General features: G+C 44.6%; 1 protein-coding gene across 2 annotated transcripts in view; it reads right to left on the reverse strand.

The window, feature by feature from the left end:
* Window positions 1–8,402, reverse strand: part of SLC22A16 (solute carrier family 22 member 16) — a 41,917-nt gene extending 33,515 nt beyond the window's left edge. Inside the window, exon 1 of one of the 2 annotated variants that reach the window (XM_034668985.1) lies at window positions 8,299–8,402. In XM_034668985.1, the coding sequence (XP_034524876.1) occupies window positions 8,299–8,402 (104 nt within the window). Of the gene's footprint in view, window positions 1–7,407; window positions 7,656–8,298 lie in introns of those variants that run through there. The other variant, XM_034668986.1, reaches the window with a different exon arrangement.
* Between the last annotated feature and the right edge of the window lie 9,631 nt (window positions 8,403–18,033).

The raw sequence follows: 18,033 nt of genomic DNA on the forward strand, positions 1-18,033 counted from the left end.
AGCCCTCTTTGGGCAGATGGTTTCAATATTCAGTTTTAAAACGATCAGTGCAGACAATGAAGAACGTTACTATAAGACCGTCATAACAGGAAGTAGAAAACAGGTCCTGTCCGAGCACACTGATACCAATTGCACTGTTGACACATGTGACCTTCATCTCCCTGACTACTTCTCGGAGCAGCCCCCCCACCTGGTCCTGGCGCTCCCCCTCACTGGAAGGCGCTTCTGACCATCCTCTAGCTCACTTGTTCTTAAGAGCCTTTACATTCTTAAAAATCTTGAGGATTTTTACGAGGGCCTTGTCTTTAGGTGAGTTGTCAGTATGTATTAGAAACTAAAATGAAGAACACTTTAAATATCTATTCATCCACTTAAACATATTAATAAGCCCACTGCGTGTTCACATTAAAGAACATCTAGCTATAGTTTTCAAAACAAAAGGAAACAAACTTAGTAAGAAGAATGGTGGTGTTTCACATTTAAATAGATTCATAGGGGCGCCTGGTTGGCTTAGTGGGTGGAGTCTGTGACTCTGGACCTTGGGATAGTGAGTTCGAGCCCCACATCGGGTGTGGAGATTGCTTCAAATTAAAATCTTAAAACACACACACACAATTTAGATTAATAGAAGACAGCTAGTTTCTGCAGTCAGTGTCTGTATTCGATCTGATACATTATTACCTCTCAGCTAGCCTCTGGGAAACTCTATCGTATCTTCAGGAGAAACGAGAGTAAAGATGGCAACTAATTGTCTCTGTGTGTTACTATGACAGCGGTTTGGGCCTTGCAGACCCAGAGATGGCTCAGGGCACACTGTGAGAACTGCTGGCCTCAGTGTTTCCTCTCCATGCCTCTCATCCCTCCACAGGAAACACCTCCCCGTTCAGCCCCTCTTTCCCCTTCACTGCCCGCTCCTCCTGGGCCAGCTTTGCTATTTGCTTCCCCTGCTCCGCCGTCATTCATTTACTCATTTTCTCTCCCACCGCTTTCTTTCTCTTTCCTGGCTGCGATAGACAGCTAAAGTACCGTTCTGTTATTTATGTTTGAGTTTTTAAAGAACACCAGGTGAATGTTTTCTATCTCCCTACCACATCAACCACAACAAAAAGACTCCCGTGAAAGGGTGAATGAAAGTCCCACGAAGGCAGAAGCTGTAATGCAGTCACTTTAGAATCTCCAGTGGCACCCAGCACAGTGTAGGGCGGGCTCTACAGAATGTCACAGAATCCCTCGGGGTTAAAACGAACAGCGCTGAGGTTAATGCATACTCAGTGCTTCTGGTAAAGAGAGGTGCTCAAGAGGCCAGTGTGTAAAACATTGTGAAAAAGTATTTTTTTGACTGGGTTCTCCAACAGCAAAAAAAAAAAAAAAAAAAAAAAAAAAAGAATGTGTGTATGTGTGTGTGTGCGTGCACAAGATGTATAAAATGAGCATATATGGATCCACGATATTTATGTTTAATTAACATCTTGTGCAGATTGAAATAAAAATTTGCATATATATTTATTTATAAACATACATTCATATGTAAAATAGGTGTTTCTTATGGTACTCCAAAAGATCATCTTTGCCCACCACAGGGGTGAACACACCCCACTTTGAAAACTATCACAAGTTGGCAAAGCTAAGCAAAGTCGGAGGAGTGGTGATATGAAGTTACCAAGCTGGCAAGCCCTCCAAGTCCTCAGGGATGACTGCCAAGATGGTACATGGCCCCCATTCCTCACTTCTCATAGAACCCCATGTAGATAAAGAAGTAAGATGGGATCAGTTTAATGGGTTGTGGCTATCAGGACACCACATGCCAGAGCTGGCCACAGTTTCAGAATTCAATTCTGTATCTAGCACTGGCCCCGACAGCTAGTTCAGAAAAGAAAAACACAAAGCTTAAGGTAAGCAAGAATCAAGTGACTTTTTTCTAGCAACAGAGAGGGAGGGAGAACACACAAATACTATTCTCAGGGTCTTTGGGGGATGGGCAACCAAGAGAAGAGCCTAGAGCCCTGAAGCTTGAGTCCTTGGGGCTAAAGGTGAGCCAACTCTGTTTTTCCAGAAAAGTTGCCCCTGCCCATCAGAAATCTGCCTCAGCCTAGTCCACACAGAGAGGCTGGACAGGAACAGCAGGCTGGGAAGACAAGCCCGATTTACTGTGACTCAGAAGATCCGGAGAGGCTAAGATCACAGCTTGGAAGGGCGGTGCTGGAACCCTCAGCCCTGCAGGCACTAGCCCCCCCATCTGAGCAGTTCTGCTGCTGTCAGGAGGATTCTAGATGGGCGTGTTCTTGCACAGCAGAGGTTCCCCCATTTCCCTCACAGAGTTTACACCTGTTGCTTGTGCTGTACATAACACCTTATTCGGCGTTGTCCTGGTCACTGTGTGTTGGATCATGCACTTTAGTGTCTGGGTTGGTAACTAAATAGATTCATCCCCTGGAATGGCTCCACCATTGAAAAGTTCACATTCTGCTGACCATAACTTCCCATCCTCCCAGCTCCCCCAGTCCTTCCCACTGACCCCACATCCCCTGCACCAACCAGGTGCCCGGTCTTTGGACCCCACCAGCTTCTCTAGTTCATTGCCGCCTTCCTGGCTTCAATTCCTTCCCCAGCCAGCCTGAACCCCATAGTCAACGCTATAGCTACCTACACACACACACACACACACACACACAAACACACGCACACACACACACAACAACAGAGCACCCACCCTGGCAGGCCTCTGAAGCTAGGATTTGTCTTCTCTGTCCCACCCCTAGTGATATGGCTCAGGACATCTGAGGTAGGATCCAGAACTCTATACAAGCTCAAAATGTTTCCTAAGAGATTCTGATATGGTTGAGAGACACTACCCTGAACAATCTGTTGATACAAGATTTGACATTCAAAATATTTAACAATTGTTGTGAAGCAACTGGAACTTTAATAAACAGCTCGTGAGGGTATAATGTGTTATAACCACTTTGCAAATCTGTCTGGCAGCTGACCACAGGCACACTCAGCAACAAAGTGTTTCCTCTCCCTGGTGTGTACCCAACAGAATGTGGGTACAAAACTCCTGCCCTTCTATTCTGCAAAGTAACCTTCCTAACACCTGAACTCCTTAGCATGCCATACAAAAACATTCTTGGGGATGATTGTGAGCTTATCTCTCACCTTCCTTCTCTCACTCTCATACTACACCTTAAAAGATGTAGACGAGAAAGACTCCGCATGATAAGCCCAACCTGGAGACAATCTAAATGTCTATTAACAGCAAATGAAAAGTTGTGGAATATCTGTGCCATGACATACTGTACGCCTGTGAAAATCAACAAAGTACTGTGACATACAATATGGGTGAACCCCCCACATATGATGTTGAACAAAAGAAGCCAGACCAAAAGTATATGATTTTTTACTCTGTTTATATAAAGTTTAGAAACAGGGAAAACTAAGTCGGGTGGCTAAGTTAGGTAAGCGTCTGCCTTTGGCTCAAGTCATGATCCTAGGGTCCTGGGATCGAGCCCCACATCATGTCCCTGCCTCTCCCTCTCTGTCTGTGCTTGTGGGTTCTCTCTCTCTCTCTCTCTCTCTCTCTCTCCTCTCTCTCTCTCTCAAGTAAATAAATAAAATCTTTAGAATCAGGCAAAACTCACCTATGGCGGTAGATATGAGGACAGTAGTAAGTGGGGGAGGGGGAGGGAGTAGTGCTTAGGAGACAGCATGAGAATGGGTGGTCCACAGTGGTAACATGACTGTGTTCACTTTATGATGATTCGTCAGTTTGTAAATTACAGCACATAATTTCTGTGTATATGTAACATATCAATTTAAACATTTTATATCTGCAAGCCCCAGAGAGCGGGAAAAGTATTCACCAATGCCCTGCTGAGGCATGATTGGAATGGGTACCAAGTCACACCCAGTCTGTCCATATGGTGCCTACCAGCTGGATTTCAGCCCCGAATGGCAACCCAATCCAGATTGACAAGGAGGCATCTTGCTGAGCAATACATTATTTATCCAAATGTCTATTAAATGTCTCAACCTGGAATTCCCACGAGGAACTCAGTACACTCTCAAATTGATCCAAGCCCCTAGCCTGCCCCACCTGGAGTGTAACTTTTTTGAGTTTTGGACACCATCCTCTACATAAACCAGAAATACGGGGCATGGGGTGGAAGGCCAACAGGTCCTTCCCACTTCTCCTTCATAACCAGGAGGTCCCATTAATTCCACCTGTTAAAACTGTCCAGCCCTCCCTGCTCACACACCCCTTGCCTCAGTCCAGACCCTCCTTATCTCCCACCTGGGCTCTTACCTAGGTCTTCTTTGGGCTCTGCCCAAACTCCTGCCCTTCCAACATACTTTCTATTCTGCAAAGTGACCTTCCTAATAACCTGAACTCCTTAGCATACCATACAAACACATTCTTGGGGATGTTCTTCTCTCACCTACATACTTCATACTCCAGAAATAATAAACCACCTATCAGTCTCCAAACAATCCATGCTAGTTCACATAACTATGCTTTCCATGTGCCAGAAAGGTCTGAAATATCTTTCAATTGAAACTTCCCTTTCCCTGTTGCAAGGATAACTTCTTGAGAAGACAAGACCCTACTTCCCTAGGCATCTAGCATTGTGACATATCACTCTGTCCCGTACAAAGATTGTTGTCCATCAGGTGTTATCCACAGGCCCAACATAAGGCCCCTCCAGGATAATACTTATAGATACAACACACCACTGTGTTCACAGCTAGAGAGACACGCTAATGGAAAAAGAATCACACAGACACAATAGGCAGAAAACCCAGAAGCAAAGAAAAACAAAGATGACCAGAACCCCCAGAAAATGGACCCATGTAATTTGGGTGACAGGTAAAGAAATTACTTTCAGTCCTCGATTTATATCATTCTGTACAAAGAAGCACAACTGGTGGCATCCCACCATGGTTAAGAGCATGGACTCCAGACCCAGACTGCCAAGGTTTGAATCTTGTGTCTGTTACTTATAGATCCTTAAACTTACTTCTTAACCTTTCTGTGCCTCAGTTTCCTTATCTGAAAAGCGGGTTGTTCTGGGAATGAAAAGAGTGAATACATGTACAACACTATGGCACACTGTAAGTGCATAGAAGTGCGAGTTATTATGATGCTCTTAAGGGGAAGTCAAAAAGGAAGAGCCTAAACAGCTTCATATATTGAAAACAAAGCAAAACAAAACAGGCAAAACAAAACTACCTACGTCCATAGGTGTGAATCAGCTACAAACTCCACATTCCAACTCTGATATTTTAAATCATTTCTCTCCTTAAACTAAGACAACTTGGGGACCCAGGTTCTTAGATTATCCCAGCATAGATGCCTGAGTGTGTTTCCTAAATTCCCTGTCACCTGGACCATAAGCCGACATTTATGGAACTTAGTATGGCTGCAGAACAAGACCTGGAATGGCTTTTTAATTCTTCAGTCCTGCTTTCCTCTCTTAAAGGTGATTAGGATAGTGCTTTCTCACCCTAGGAATGACTAATGAGAAATGAAAGATAATTACGTTTCCCTACTTAACACTTTCACTAGTTTTCCTTAAAAGAAGGCTAAGTAACAAAACACAATGACCTCCCTTTTTACTTATAAACAATAAAGAGCACAATTAAAGCAAAAATCAGAGAAAACTGGGGGTCTTGTGCTCTGGTCACACTGTTTTCACCTTCTCCTGTAAGCATTAGCTTGTTACCCTTACCTTGCTACATGCTGCTTTCACAAGGCAACTGTTCCCACCAGGATCAGGACCCAGGTAACAATAATAGCCATGCTTTGTTGAGAACTTCCTGAATGTTAAGACTTTTGTGTACATTATTGTGGCCGGCTAAGAGTTGTCTCCCCCAATCCATTCTCCTCTTCTCCCACCATGGAGAGCTTCATTTGACCAATGTGTGTGAGGACAGTGGGAACAGATGCCTCAAGCACAGAGAGAGGGCCCCATGCTGTGGATGGTGGAGCTGCCTCACCCACTTGGGTCCCTGGATGATCCCATGGGACAGAACCTATCCTGAATAGTTACCGGAGTGGGACAAACTTCCAACTGAGGGATCTCTTTCTTAGCCAAAAACTAATATAATGACCTGAGTTAATCCCTAAAATACAGAGGGGAAGAATGGTATTAGTGCCTCTTATCTCATAGGGCTACTATAAGGATGTAAGGAGAGGCTGCATGTGGAGTCCTTACAATAAATATTTGGAGTACTATTATTACCCCCATTTTACAGATGAGGACGTAGTAAGTAAAATGCTCAAGACCATACAGTTAATATGTGGTAGAGCCAGGACTGGAATTCAGACATCCAGCCCCAGAGCTGACTGGTAATCCCCGTGCTATTCTCCATCAAGAAGGATAAACGAGATAATATATAAAGACCCTGGTGGAACCCTGGGGTTGGTACCTAACTGTGCTCAGGAGAGCATCACAGTTGAGAACGTGGGCTGTGGAAGCCGATGGGCATCCAGAGAAATCCAATCCTGCCCTGCTATTACTGGATCTGTGATGGAGGCACAAGCCCCGCTTTTCTCATGTGTAAAATGAGTGATACCACCGATCTCATGGAGCTCTAGTGAACGTGTAGAAAGAGCTTCTGACACAGCCAGGCACAGATCCATGTTCAATAATACAGGTCTCAGGAGGAAGCAGGAGAGAGCCTCTTGCCCCTCCTCCCACTGCTCAACTGCTTTTTTTGGGGGGGGGGCAAGGAATAATAACCAACACTTGTGCAACTTTCCAACTTGGAGAGCAGCACCACATCATCTCTTCACTACAAGCCTGGGAGGGAGGTAAGGCAGGAATGATTGTGATTCCCATTCTGTGGATAGGAAACTGAGGCACAATATTCCCAGAATCATATTAGAAGTAAGAGGCAAGCCAGGATTCAGACTTGGTTCTATTCTCCTCCGATTGTCATGCTGTATTGCCCTTCACCCAGCTGCCTCTCCTCTGAAAACGTTCTGGGTCAGAGGAGCATTTCTCCATGAATGAATAAATGAAATATTTTAATGTCGTAAATAATTTAACAAATGAAAGGAGGGTGTCAGTGGCTCAGTCTGGGTTCCAGTATATGGTGTCTGTGGGGTGGCCATTTGCTGGCGGCTGTGGCTTCTTCAAAGGCCCCAGAAGGCAGCTGGCAGGGGCTGAAGGGTCGGAATGTTTTGGCCCCGTTCGAGCTGCTCACAGCCCTGGGCTGCACAGAGTCAGTGCCGCGTGGCCCCACCTGCCTCAGTTTCCCAATCATTAAAATAAGGATGCAAACACTTCCCCTGCAAGGGCATCAAATGAAGCACTGTGTGTAACCACCTACACAATGTACCTGGCACTTACTAGGTTTCTATAAATGGCAACAAAATCTGACCAACGGTTGTTCCTGGGGCAATACCTGCCAGGCACACAGGGAGACCCTGCGGGGCGAGCTGGACAGCAGTCCTCCGGGAAAGTGAAAGAGGAGCCGGTTTGGCGCACCAGAGAAACGGGCCGCCAGGGACAGGCACTCCTCTACTAGGGTGACCCAGCGTCTCTGGCCGTGCCTGGGGACTCCGGCTCCCGCAGAGGACGCACCCGGGTCCCACCTGTCGCAGCAGGCAGGCCGGCCGGGGCCCGCACCCACCACTCCCTAGGCCGGCCCCGGGGCACCTCTGCTCGCTGGAGGGGAAATCCTGGCGTCAGAGTCCGAAAGGACGAGGCCAGGTCAGAGCCAGGAGTCTGGATGAGGGTCTTCCGACTTCCCCACGAAAGTAGAGGCAGAGGTTTTCCGATCACTAGCGCCGCGCGAGAACCCCACTGCAACGGAAAGAAACAGACCCCACCGGCGCGTCCTCCACGTGGCTCCCGCTCCCCTCCGCCAGACCTCCTTCCTCCTCCCCACCCACAACTCCCTACCTGCCGAAGTGCCCCACGTGGTCAAAAATCAGCTCCAAATTATGGGACCGCATGGTGCCGCCGTGCACTGCGCTCCCAAGCTGGACACCCTGAGCTCCCCGAGCGCCCGGGGCCGCGGGCACCGCGCCCCGCTCCGCCCCACCCCGCCCCCCAGCCGCGCCCCGGGGGGCCAGCCCGGCAGTCCTTGTCCCCCCGCGCGCCACTGGGCGCGGGCCACGCACGGGGCCGGGCTGGCTTCCTCCGTCCCAGGCACTGTCTCTCCTCCCCGCCAGCGCAGTCTCCTGCTTCTCCCCGCCGCAGCTGTGGCCCGGTCCCCGGTACGCTGCGGTTCCGGGAGCCCGCCGTCGAGCCGGCTCCCTCCCCGCCGCCCCTTCCGACCCTCAACACGCACCGCGTCCGCGTGGTCGCCTCTGTCTCGAGGTCGTCCCAGTGCCTCGAGACAGCCCAAGGCAGGAATGCAGAGGCCCGGGTTGGGTTTGGAGGCTGCAAGAACATAGCAACTTTGAAAGGACGTGCCTTACAAGCATGGCTCTCAAACTTGAGTGCTGACGGGTGTACCGCAGAACTTGGTTTTCCACGTACATTTCTGGACTCCACTCTTGGCCAGGACAAATACCGCTTTCCTGGAGAAGGCCAGCAGTTTGACGGCCAGGACAGGCTCTCCAAGAGCAGAGCATAAAGAACAGATTTTGATGACCCTGAGAAGTGACAGGATCTCACAGTGCAGGACTGTGTTCCAGCATCTACGTTTCCCAAAGGACAAAGGAACTCCCTGGGTAGAGGCTCAAGCAGAACAGTAGCAACAAGAAACGTGTACTCCAACAGGATTTGAAAAACAGAGGAAAGCCCACTCCCAAAGTACTCCCCTCACCTACTGGTATATTCTCGAGACCTCTCCCCTGTCAGTTAAGGGTTAAGAGAAATTGTATTTTCAGTCCATTTATGGTGTTTTTCAATGATCAGAAGTGGTATTTTTTATTTTAATGAAGTCAAATTCATAAATATTTTCCTTTAGAATTTGTGATTTTGTAATTTGTTTAAAAAATTCTGCTTTACCATGAGGTCACAAAAAAATATTCTCTTACATTTTCTTCTAAAAGTTTTAGCTTTTGGCTTTTCCCATTTAGGTCTTAAATTCACTGGAAGAGATTGTTTGGTTTAAGATGGAGATCCAATTTTGGTTTTTTTCCATACAGATAAAACATTGTCCTATCCCCATTTATTGTACTCTAGCCTTTTCTCGGCATTGCCACCTTGTCATCTATAGTTTCTATTAATGTGTGGGTTTGTTCTGGGCTCTCTAGATCTGTTCCATTGATCTGTTTCTTTTTCCCTGTGGCCGTGTGTCTTTATTATTATAGTTTTATACAATCTGCTCCAACCAATCTTTTCCTACAACTCCAAAATAGCTCTTATCAAAGTCACTGTGATCTCCTTGTTGCCAGATCCAATGGTCAATTCTCAATCTTTATTTTATTTAATGCCCACTGTTAAAGAAAAATTATTTTAAAAGATATAATCATGACTCGCATAGAAATATAAAACGAACAAGTCAGTAACTTTATTTCACTCATTAATTAATAAGGGAACCAATAAGATGTTACAATCTGGGGCGCCTGGGTGGCACAGCGGTTAGGCGTCTGCCTTCAGCTCAGGGCGTGATCCCAGAGTCATGGGATCGAGCCCTGCATCAGGCTCCTCCGCTATGAGCCTGCTTCTTCCTCTCCCACTCCCCTTGCTTGTGTTCCTTCTCTCGCTGGCTGTCTCTATCTCTGTCAAATAAATAGATAAAATCTTAAAAAAAAAAAAAAGATGTTACAATCTGTTCAAAGAAGAATTCAATGACCCCCACATATAAAAGCAATAAGGAATGCTAGTACAAATTTACAAATAGATGCAGAAATGGTCTATCCAGCAGGCAACTGCATTTCACCGATTCCACCAATGCATCAATTGCATTCCACTAAACACAATTCATTTCTATGGATAAGAATCATTTGCATTATTATCAGTTTTCTACAACTTACAGAATCATAAAATTGTTCAAAAATAATGAAAGATGAAGATAACACCAACGAGTATTCCAAAAAAAAATTTTTTTCCCATCTCAAAGTGTTTCACAATGTTTCCTGCTACCACAGTATCAGTTTGTCTTTCTTAAAACATCTTCCTTGGCACCTGTGCTTCTTCAGTCTTGTGATTTTCCTCTTACTTTCCTGCTTGCTGTTATCTCAGTCACTTAGATCCTCCTCCTTTTCCCATTTTCTCTAAATGTTGAGTGCCCCAGGGCTCTGAGCTCTTCTCTTTTTACATTCTCCCTCCTTAGCATAACGTAGTCCAAGAGTTGGCCATACAGTCCACAGGCCAAATCTGGTCTGCTACCTGCTCTAGCAAATGAGGTTTTATTGGAACACAGTCATGCTCATTCCTTCACGTATTGTCTATGGCTGCCTTCACACGGCAATGCCAGACTTGAGTAGTTGTGGCAGACTCTGTGGTCCACAAAGCCTCAAATATTTACTATCTGGCCCCTTACAGAAAAAGCTTGCCAACCCATGATCTACTCCTATGGCTTTCAAAACGTACATTAATGACTCCCAGATCTACATGTCCAAGCTGACCTCAGCCCAGGACTCCAGACTTGAAAATACCACCGCCTTCTCCACACCTCGTCCACAGATCTAAAAGGCACCTCAAACTTACCGTGACCACTTTCATTCTCACTCCTCTCCAGCATTTCCCATCTTAGTAAATGCACCTCTTGCACCAGCTGCTTGGGCCAAAACCCCTGATGTCTTCTTTTATCCCTCTCTTGTTTTCACACGCCACACCCTTTTCCATGAGAAAATTCTGGTTGCTCTGCCTTAATGATAGAGCCTGATTCTGAACACTTCTCTCTACCCCCACTGCTAACCTTCTTGTCCAAACCATCATCTCCAGCCTGGATTGTGCCACATCCTCCTAACTGGTCTCCATGCTTCCTCCCTTGCCCCACACACGTCCTTAAAATATAATTCAGAGTAAGACACTCCCTCCCTTAACAGTTTTCTGTCATGTTAGAATAAAACCCCAAATCCTGACATGGCCCTGTCCGCTCCTCTGACTCATCTCTCACCTTCTTCTCAACCACTACCCCGCTCCTACTCATCCTAAACCACACCACGGTCCCCACACTTTTACACTTGCTATCCCCTCTACTTGAAACTTTTTTTTCCACTTTGACTTTCTATTTATTTTTCAACTTAAAAATATGCCCCCCCAATAAAATAGCCATAACAATAAAAACAAACAAATCATCCCCACCAATAGTCTGGAAATTTTTCTAGAACTTTAGGGAGATATAATTGACATATAACATTGTGTCAGTTTAAGGTGTACAATTTGTCTTATCACTGGAAGTCTATACCCTTTGACCACCTTCACCCAATTCTCCCAACCCCACCCTCACCCCTGGAAACCTCTACTCTCTGTTTCTATGAGTTCAGTTTCCTCCACTTAAGACTTTTGTCCCCAAGGAGCCACAGGGCTCATTTCCTTACTTCAGTCAGGTCACTCTTCAAGTGTTGCTTCTTCTGGAATATTTCTCTGCTCCTCCTACATCAGTCCTCATCACTCTCTAGCCCCTTACTATGCTACCCTGCTGTATTTTTCTTCAACTGAGATGTATATTTATAATTTGATATTACTGCTATAAAATATAAACTCCATGTGGGCCCGGACTTTGGCACATAGTAGGTGCTCAGTAAATATGTGTTGAATGAATGAATGAGCATAATCCAAACGCAGGAATAATGAAACAAAATTTAAGTGATTTCCTAAGAGCACCAGTTTCTCCACACATGAATGGAAGAAGACTAAGGGCCTAGCTCAAACTGTACCCACAGCTTAGGCAAGTCTTCAGATTTCCTTAAGAGGAGCCCGCTAACAATACACTTGCCCTCTTAGAAATCCAGTGAGATCGTTTTAACACAAATACCAGGAAGATGTATTTCTTCGAGTAAGTGGAAAGGGGACAGAGGAATAGGGAGGGGAGAAAAGCAGGGGCCCAAGAAAAAACAATGTTTGTGCATCCTTCTAAATTTAGATGGATTACTCGCTTAATTGGGTGACTTGGAATCCTTGGCATGGGAGTAAATATTCTGATGTCCCGTGGATTCATGGCTTCCAGGTCCCAACCCTCATCTCAGCCTGGACTTCCTGTTCAAAGTTCCCTTAAAGCTACATCTAGGTCCCTAAGTGGTATCCACAAATTGGAGGGAAATCAAAGAGCAAATGGTGATTAAGTTAATTGATGGGCAAAGAGTGACCCACAGTGGCGCCTGGGTGGCTCAGTTGGTTAAGTGTCTGACTCTTGATTTTGACTCAGGTCATGATTTCAAGCCCCGTGTCAGCACCTCGCTGGGCATGGAGCCTGTTTAAGATTCTCTCTCTCCCTCTCCCTCTGCCCCTCACCCCCCAAACTCATACACGCATGCGCACACACTCTCTTTCTCTCTTGCTCTCTGTCTCCCGAAAGGAAGAAAGAAAGAAAGAAAGAAAGAAAGAAAGAAAGAAAGAAAGAAAGACCAAGAACCTAATTATAAAATGCTAAGTATGCATCAGATTGTAAGGCTAGTAACAAATGTATGGAAATGGATTTTCTGCCCATGGCTAAGAAATCACCAACGCAGCAGGAAGGAGATTTGGTGTGGTGGCGGACAGGTAGCAGCCCACACAGTTCTTGCCAGAGGAGGTTCACAAGCCAATTCTCACAGGCTCTGTCCCACCTTGTCCTCCCCATGCTCTGTCACATGCTACCCAACTGAAGTCCTTCCTCAGCAGAGCCCCCCTGAGGGGAAATTGTGGAATAAAGCTTGTCTTGGCACCATCTCATTTCCCTGACCACACTTCCCTCCAACTCCAGGGACCCCAACACCTCTGTCCCCAGGAACTCCAGGCTGGAACTCGTCTCCAAGTGCCACTTCCACTCCCACCCCCACCTCACTTTGTGTCCCACCTACATGAAGCCTCCCAGCGAAAACTACCTCCTCTTCCTCTGTCAAAACCCTACTGCCCAGGGCTTTTTTTTTTTTTTTAATTAGGAAAATAACCTTTATTATTTTTGAAATGTTCCAATACTCAATGTAAAAACCATGATAGTGGCTTTTTCACAACTTCATAGATTATAGAAAAATGACTTTCCACATTCTTTACAGAAATCTACCCCCCAAATCAGACAGGGCTCCATGATGGCTGAAACGGGGCAGGAAGGAAGGAGAACTGCAGCTCCCCAGGCAGCCAGAGGGTTTCTCTGCTCTTTGAAAGCCCAAGTTGAGTCCCAAAGAGCTGTGACCCCTCCAAGGGAGGCTCAGTCCATGCACATCTGTGGCAGACTGAGGCAGGCTCTGTCCTGATGGCCAGCAGCCCACAGAAGGCCTGCGGCGTGGCACTTGTAGCTGGAAGGCCATAATCAGGGCAGCTTGGTGAGAATGAGAACAGGAGGCAGGCCGGCAGCTCAAATCTCTTTCTTTAAAACATGGTCAGGAAGGAGACTACAGGCACTGGCCAAAGAGTGCTCTCGCCTTTAGAAATCTCGCCTTTCACTCAGCTCCCGAAGATGCATTTGTTAAATAGATATTAAAAAAAAAAACCATGGGCACCTGGGTGGCTCAGTTGGTTAAGTGTCTGCCTTTGGTTCAGGTCATGATCACAGGGTTCTGGGATCAAGCCCTGCGTCAGGCTCCCTGCTCATTGGGGAGTCTACTTCTGCTTCTCCCTCTACCCCTCCTTCTGCTTGTGCTCTCATGTTCTCCCTCTCAAATAAACAAAATCTTTTTTAAAAATAAATTAAATAAAATAAATCAGAAAGCAAACATGTATTTCCATTTCAGCTGCAACCAGCAGTTAGTAATTTTTAGAAAAAGATGATTGAGTTGCTCATTGTCAAGTTTGTCTATTTTATCGGGCCTCCGCTCCTTCCTTTCTCTTCCATGGTTGGGACAGAGGGGTTACAGCTGTAGCAGATGGCTGTTTGTGGATTTGAGAAATCATGACTCTAGATAGAATTTATGCTAACATTGGGTCCCTGTCAGAAAAAATACCTTGGCTCCTCCACTGCCTTTGAATGATGATGTCCCTGGCATTTCTTATCCTTGGACTTCTCTTCCTGCTCTATATTCTCCCTTGATTGAGCAGATTCATCAGTATTGGAACTCAGAAAATACCACCAAAACTACTTGATAAAGTCAAGCAGAGCCGCAACAAGAGGGAGCACTGACTTGCCAGAGTCCCAGTAGCGCTCAGAAGGGAAAGGGCAAGAACAGGTGAAGTCTTGGAGTCTGGTTTCAGGCAGGTCTTTCCATGGGATTGACCAGGGTTGGAAAAATATGAGTTTAGGATTGGAGAACACAGAAAGGTAAGGATTTTGAGGCAAGGTGTTAAGAGCTCTGGGAAGTAACCAGTCCTCTTGAGGGGAATATTGTTAGTGCTGTGGCATATGTTAGGCATATGTAGAAGTATAGGTTTAGTAGAGCTGTGATAGCTATAAATGTTGGTATAATAATTATACCATTTTTTGTTAGTTCTTGAATAATTATGCATTTGGGGATGAAGCCTGAGAGGGGAGGGAGGCCCCCGAGTGATAATATAAGTGCTAGGAGTAATGAAGTAATAAGTGGTAATTTATTTCACGTGTGGGATAGTGATAATGTTGTTGTAGATGAGTTATGTATGAATAGTATAAATGTTACGAGGGTTATTACAATGTAGATTGTTAGGTTAAGAATTATTAAGGTTTAGGGGCGCCTGGGTGGCACAGCGGTTAAGCGTCTGCCTTTGGCTCAGGGCGTGANATCCCGGCGTTATGGGATCGAGCCCCACATCAGGCTCCTCTGCTATGAGCCTGCTTCTTCCTCTCCCACTCTCCCTGCTTGTGTTCCCTCTATAGCTGGCTGTCTCTATCTCTGTCGAATAAATAAATAAAATCTTTAAAAAAAAAAAAGAATTATTAAGGTTTATATTATAATTATATTATATTACATATTATATATCATATAATATAAATTATATATAGTATTATAGTATATAGTATTATATATTATATATAGTATTATATACATTATATAGTATTATATATATTATATAGTATATATAATATTATATATAATTGTTATATAGAATTATTAAGGTCTATATTATAATTTAATTAATATAATTATTAATGGTTATTATTAATGGTTTACATAAGTATTATTTATATAATAAATATATTTATATGAGTATTTATTTTATTAATATATATTATTAATATAATATATGTTGATATATGATTGTATTAATATATATTATATTTTTTATATTTATATAGTATGTATTATATTGTATATTATATTATATATCTATTTTATATTATATATTATAAATGTTTTATATAATATATTATAATTATTAAGGATTATATACTATAATGGCGGCTATTCAGCCTATATGGGCAATGAAAGCATTGAAAAGTTGAAGAGTTTGATATTCGTTTAAATGCGTTTGGGAAATTCCTGAAATGAACACTAAGGTACTTGTAACTTTTCTCTTCCTTGGCAAGAGTTTTCTGGAATAGTTAAGGCATGTTAGTGAAGAGAGTCAACTAGTAAAATTATGCGGACAGTCAACCATATAAAGGTAGATGGTTTCAGTTCTCATCACCCACCTACAGTCTCCTCCAACCTACTCCTCTTTTAATGAGCTGTAGACCTTATCCCACCTCTCTACTGGACAACTTCATCTGGTCATGCCTCAGATTACCAGAATAAGCTCTAAAATTCCCAGGTGAACAGGTCACACCATCAGTAAAATCCTTTTATGACTCCCTGGCTTTCCAAATGAAGTTTTATATTCTCAGCATGGCCTCCAAGGCCCCCCAGGACTGGAATACTCTTACCTCTCAGGCATCACTTCCAGTCATAGTCCTACTCAACCCCTTTGCTCCAGAATTGCAGGCCTCCATTGTATCCCACAACGCAGGGTGCTCACTCAGACACCACACCTTTTCCCATGCTGCTACTTTAGACTGGAAAACTCTCCCCACCTCACCTACTGGCTAAATCTACTAATCCTTCAGGACGCAGCTCAGGTCCTTCTTGATGCCTCATCCTTGCTGACAACCGAATGGAGTTCCAACTCCTTTCTCCAGTTTAAAAACGTGGAGTCAGAACCACCACTTACCCCCTGGGTGATCGGGGGCAAGTTATTTAATCTAAGTTTTCTTTTAAGCACTTTAAGTGTTCTCTTGAAGGTAATAATAATGCCTACCTGGTCATGAGTATTAAATGAGATCAGTGTTTCCCCAACTTTAGCATCTAACCATTGGTGACCACCTTCATGAAAACTGCTGTATCTATATAAATTTATAAATGCATTTTTACATGAACTTCAAATCAACTCACATTTTTTAAAAAGATTTTATTTATTTATTTATTTATTTATTTATTTGAGAGAGAGAGAGCATGTGAGCATGAGCAGAGGCGGGGAGGAGCAGAGGGAGAGGGACAAGCAGACTCCACGCTGAGCGCAGAGCCTGATGTGGTGCTTGATTCCCTGACCCTGAGGTCATGAACCAAGTGGAAACCAAGTGTCAGATGCCTAACCAACTGAGCCACCCAGCTGCCCCTTGACTCACATTTTTTAAACTAGTTTTTTAAATGTTTGTTTTAACTGTACTGTGTGTATTAATCAGAGATTAGTACTGGAAACTGAAACCTCTCTAGGTATTTCAAATAGAAAGGGATACAATAAAAGGGATAGTATGCTTTCAGTATTGTGGGAAGGGCTGGAGAAGTCAGGGGCCACAACCTGAGTATCGGACTCAAGGTCACACCACTAGAGTTTTATCCTAGAGGTCAGAAAGCTGCTGCAGCCGCAGCACAACTGCGTCATGCCCACTTACAGGAGGACTGAACTGGGAATGTTGCACAAGCCCAAAAAGACAACATAGCCTATGTCGTTGCCCAGCTCACCTGATATCCACCGAGAGGAGACAAAGTGAAGGATGAAGTGGGGGAGGAGAGACATGTGGCAGCGTCTAAGAAACAAAAATAACCCTGGTTTTTGTCAGCGCCGAATATCTCTACTGCCCTTATGATAACCTTTCTTAAAAGGGGCTTTTCTTTCCTGACCCCCATATTCCCTCTGCCTCCCTTCCCACCTGCTACTCCCCATTCTCTGTAGCTTCCTGGGGCAACTGCCGCTGGTCAGTTGCTACAGCAGATGGGGGAAAGTTTAAGGGAGTGGATATTTATAAGATTTAGTCCTTCGCTTAGTTGTTATTTGTTTTATTTGTGTCTGCTCTGTGTGAGGGGGCAAACACAAGTTTAAGTTGTGATCCCTTACCCTAAAACCTATACACACACACAATTATGAGCCAGGCACTGTGCTAAGCCCTTAACATTCATTACCTCACTTACTTCTCACAACTCTCTGAGATCAATGCTATTCTCATTTTCATCTTCAGATAGGAAAAACGAGACTCCAAGAAAATAAGCAATCTGTTTAAGGTTGCCCACACTTGAGTTGCTTAGCCAGATTCCAACCCAGCTCTGTCTTACTCCAAAACTATTGCTCATAACCATGACGCTGGCACTGCTTGTTACAAAAAGTGCAGAATTGTGCAGAGCTATCCTTAAAACGGTTGGAGTGGAAATCTGGTGACTTAAAACCACCAGTTTCCCCAACCTCCCCAAGAAAGCCTACAAGTTAGTATGCCATTAGCCCTCAAAGACACCCATCTGGCCGGGTGTTCAAGTCAAAGTCCTAAAACTCGGAGAAAGAAGTAATTGCTCCTGGGTGAGGTAACCTTGAGAAGAAGAAGAATTTGATATTTGATTCAAGATTTAAAGGATAAGTAAATATTGCCAGGCAGAGGCGAGGTAGAAGGCATGCTCAGGTGTAGAAAATAGCCCGAGTAAAAACCCAGAAGTAGGACCTTATGATAAAAGGCAGAGGTTCAGGATGGCGGAGGAGTAGGGGACCCCTTTTTCAGCCGGTCCCCTGAGTTGAGCTGGATAGGTACCAGACCAGCAGGTATCCACGGAATCAGCCTGAGACGCAGGAAGATACATCTGGATCTCTACAAATGAACATCTCCAGCGCTGAGTAT

This window comes from Ailuropoda melanoleuca, chromosome 10 (genome assembly GCF_002007445.2).
Source record: "Ailuropoda melanoleuca isolate Jingjing chromosome 10, ASM200744v2, whole genome shotgun sequence".
Classification (NCBI taxonomy): domain Eukaryota; kingdom Metazoa; phylum Chordata; class Mammalia; order Carnivora; family Ursidae; genus Ailuropoda; species Ailuropoda melanoleuca.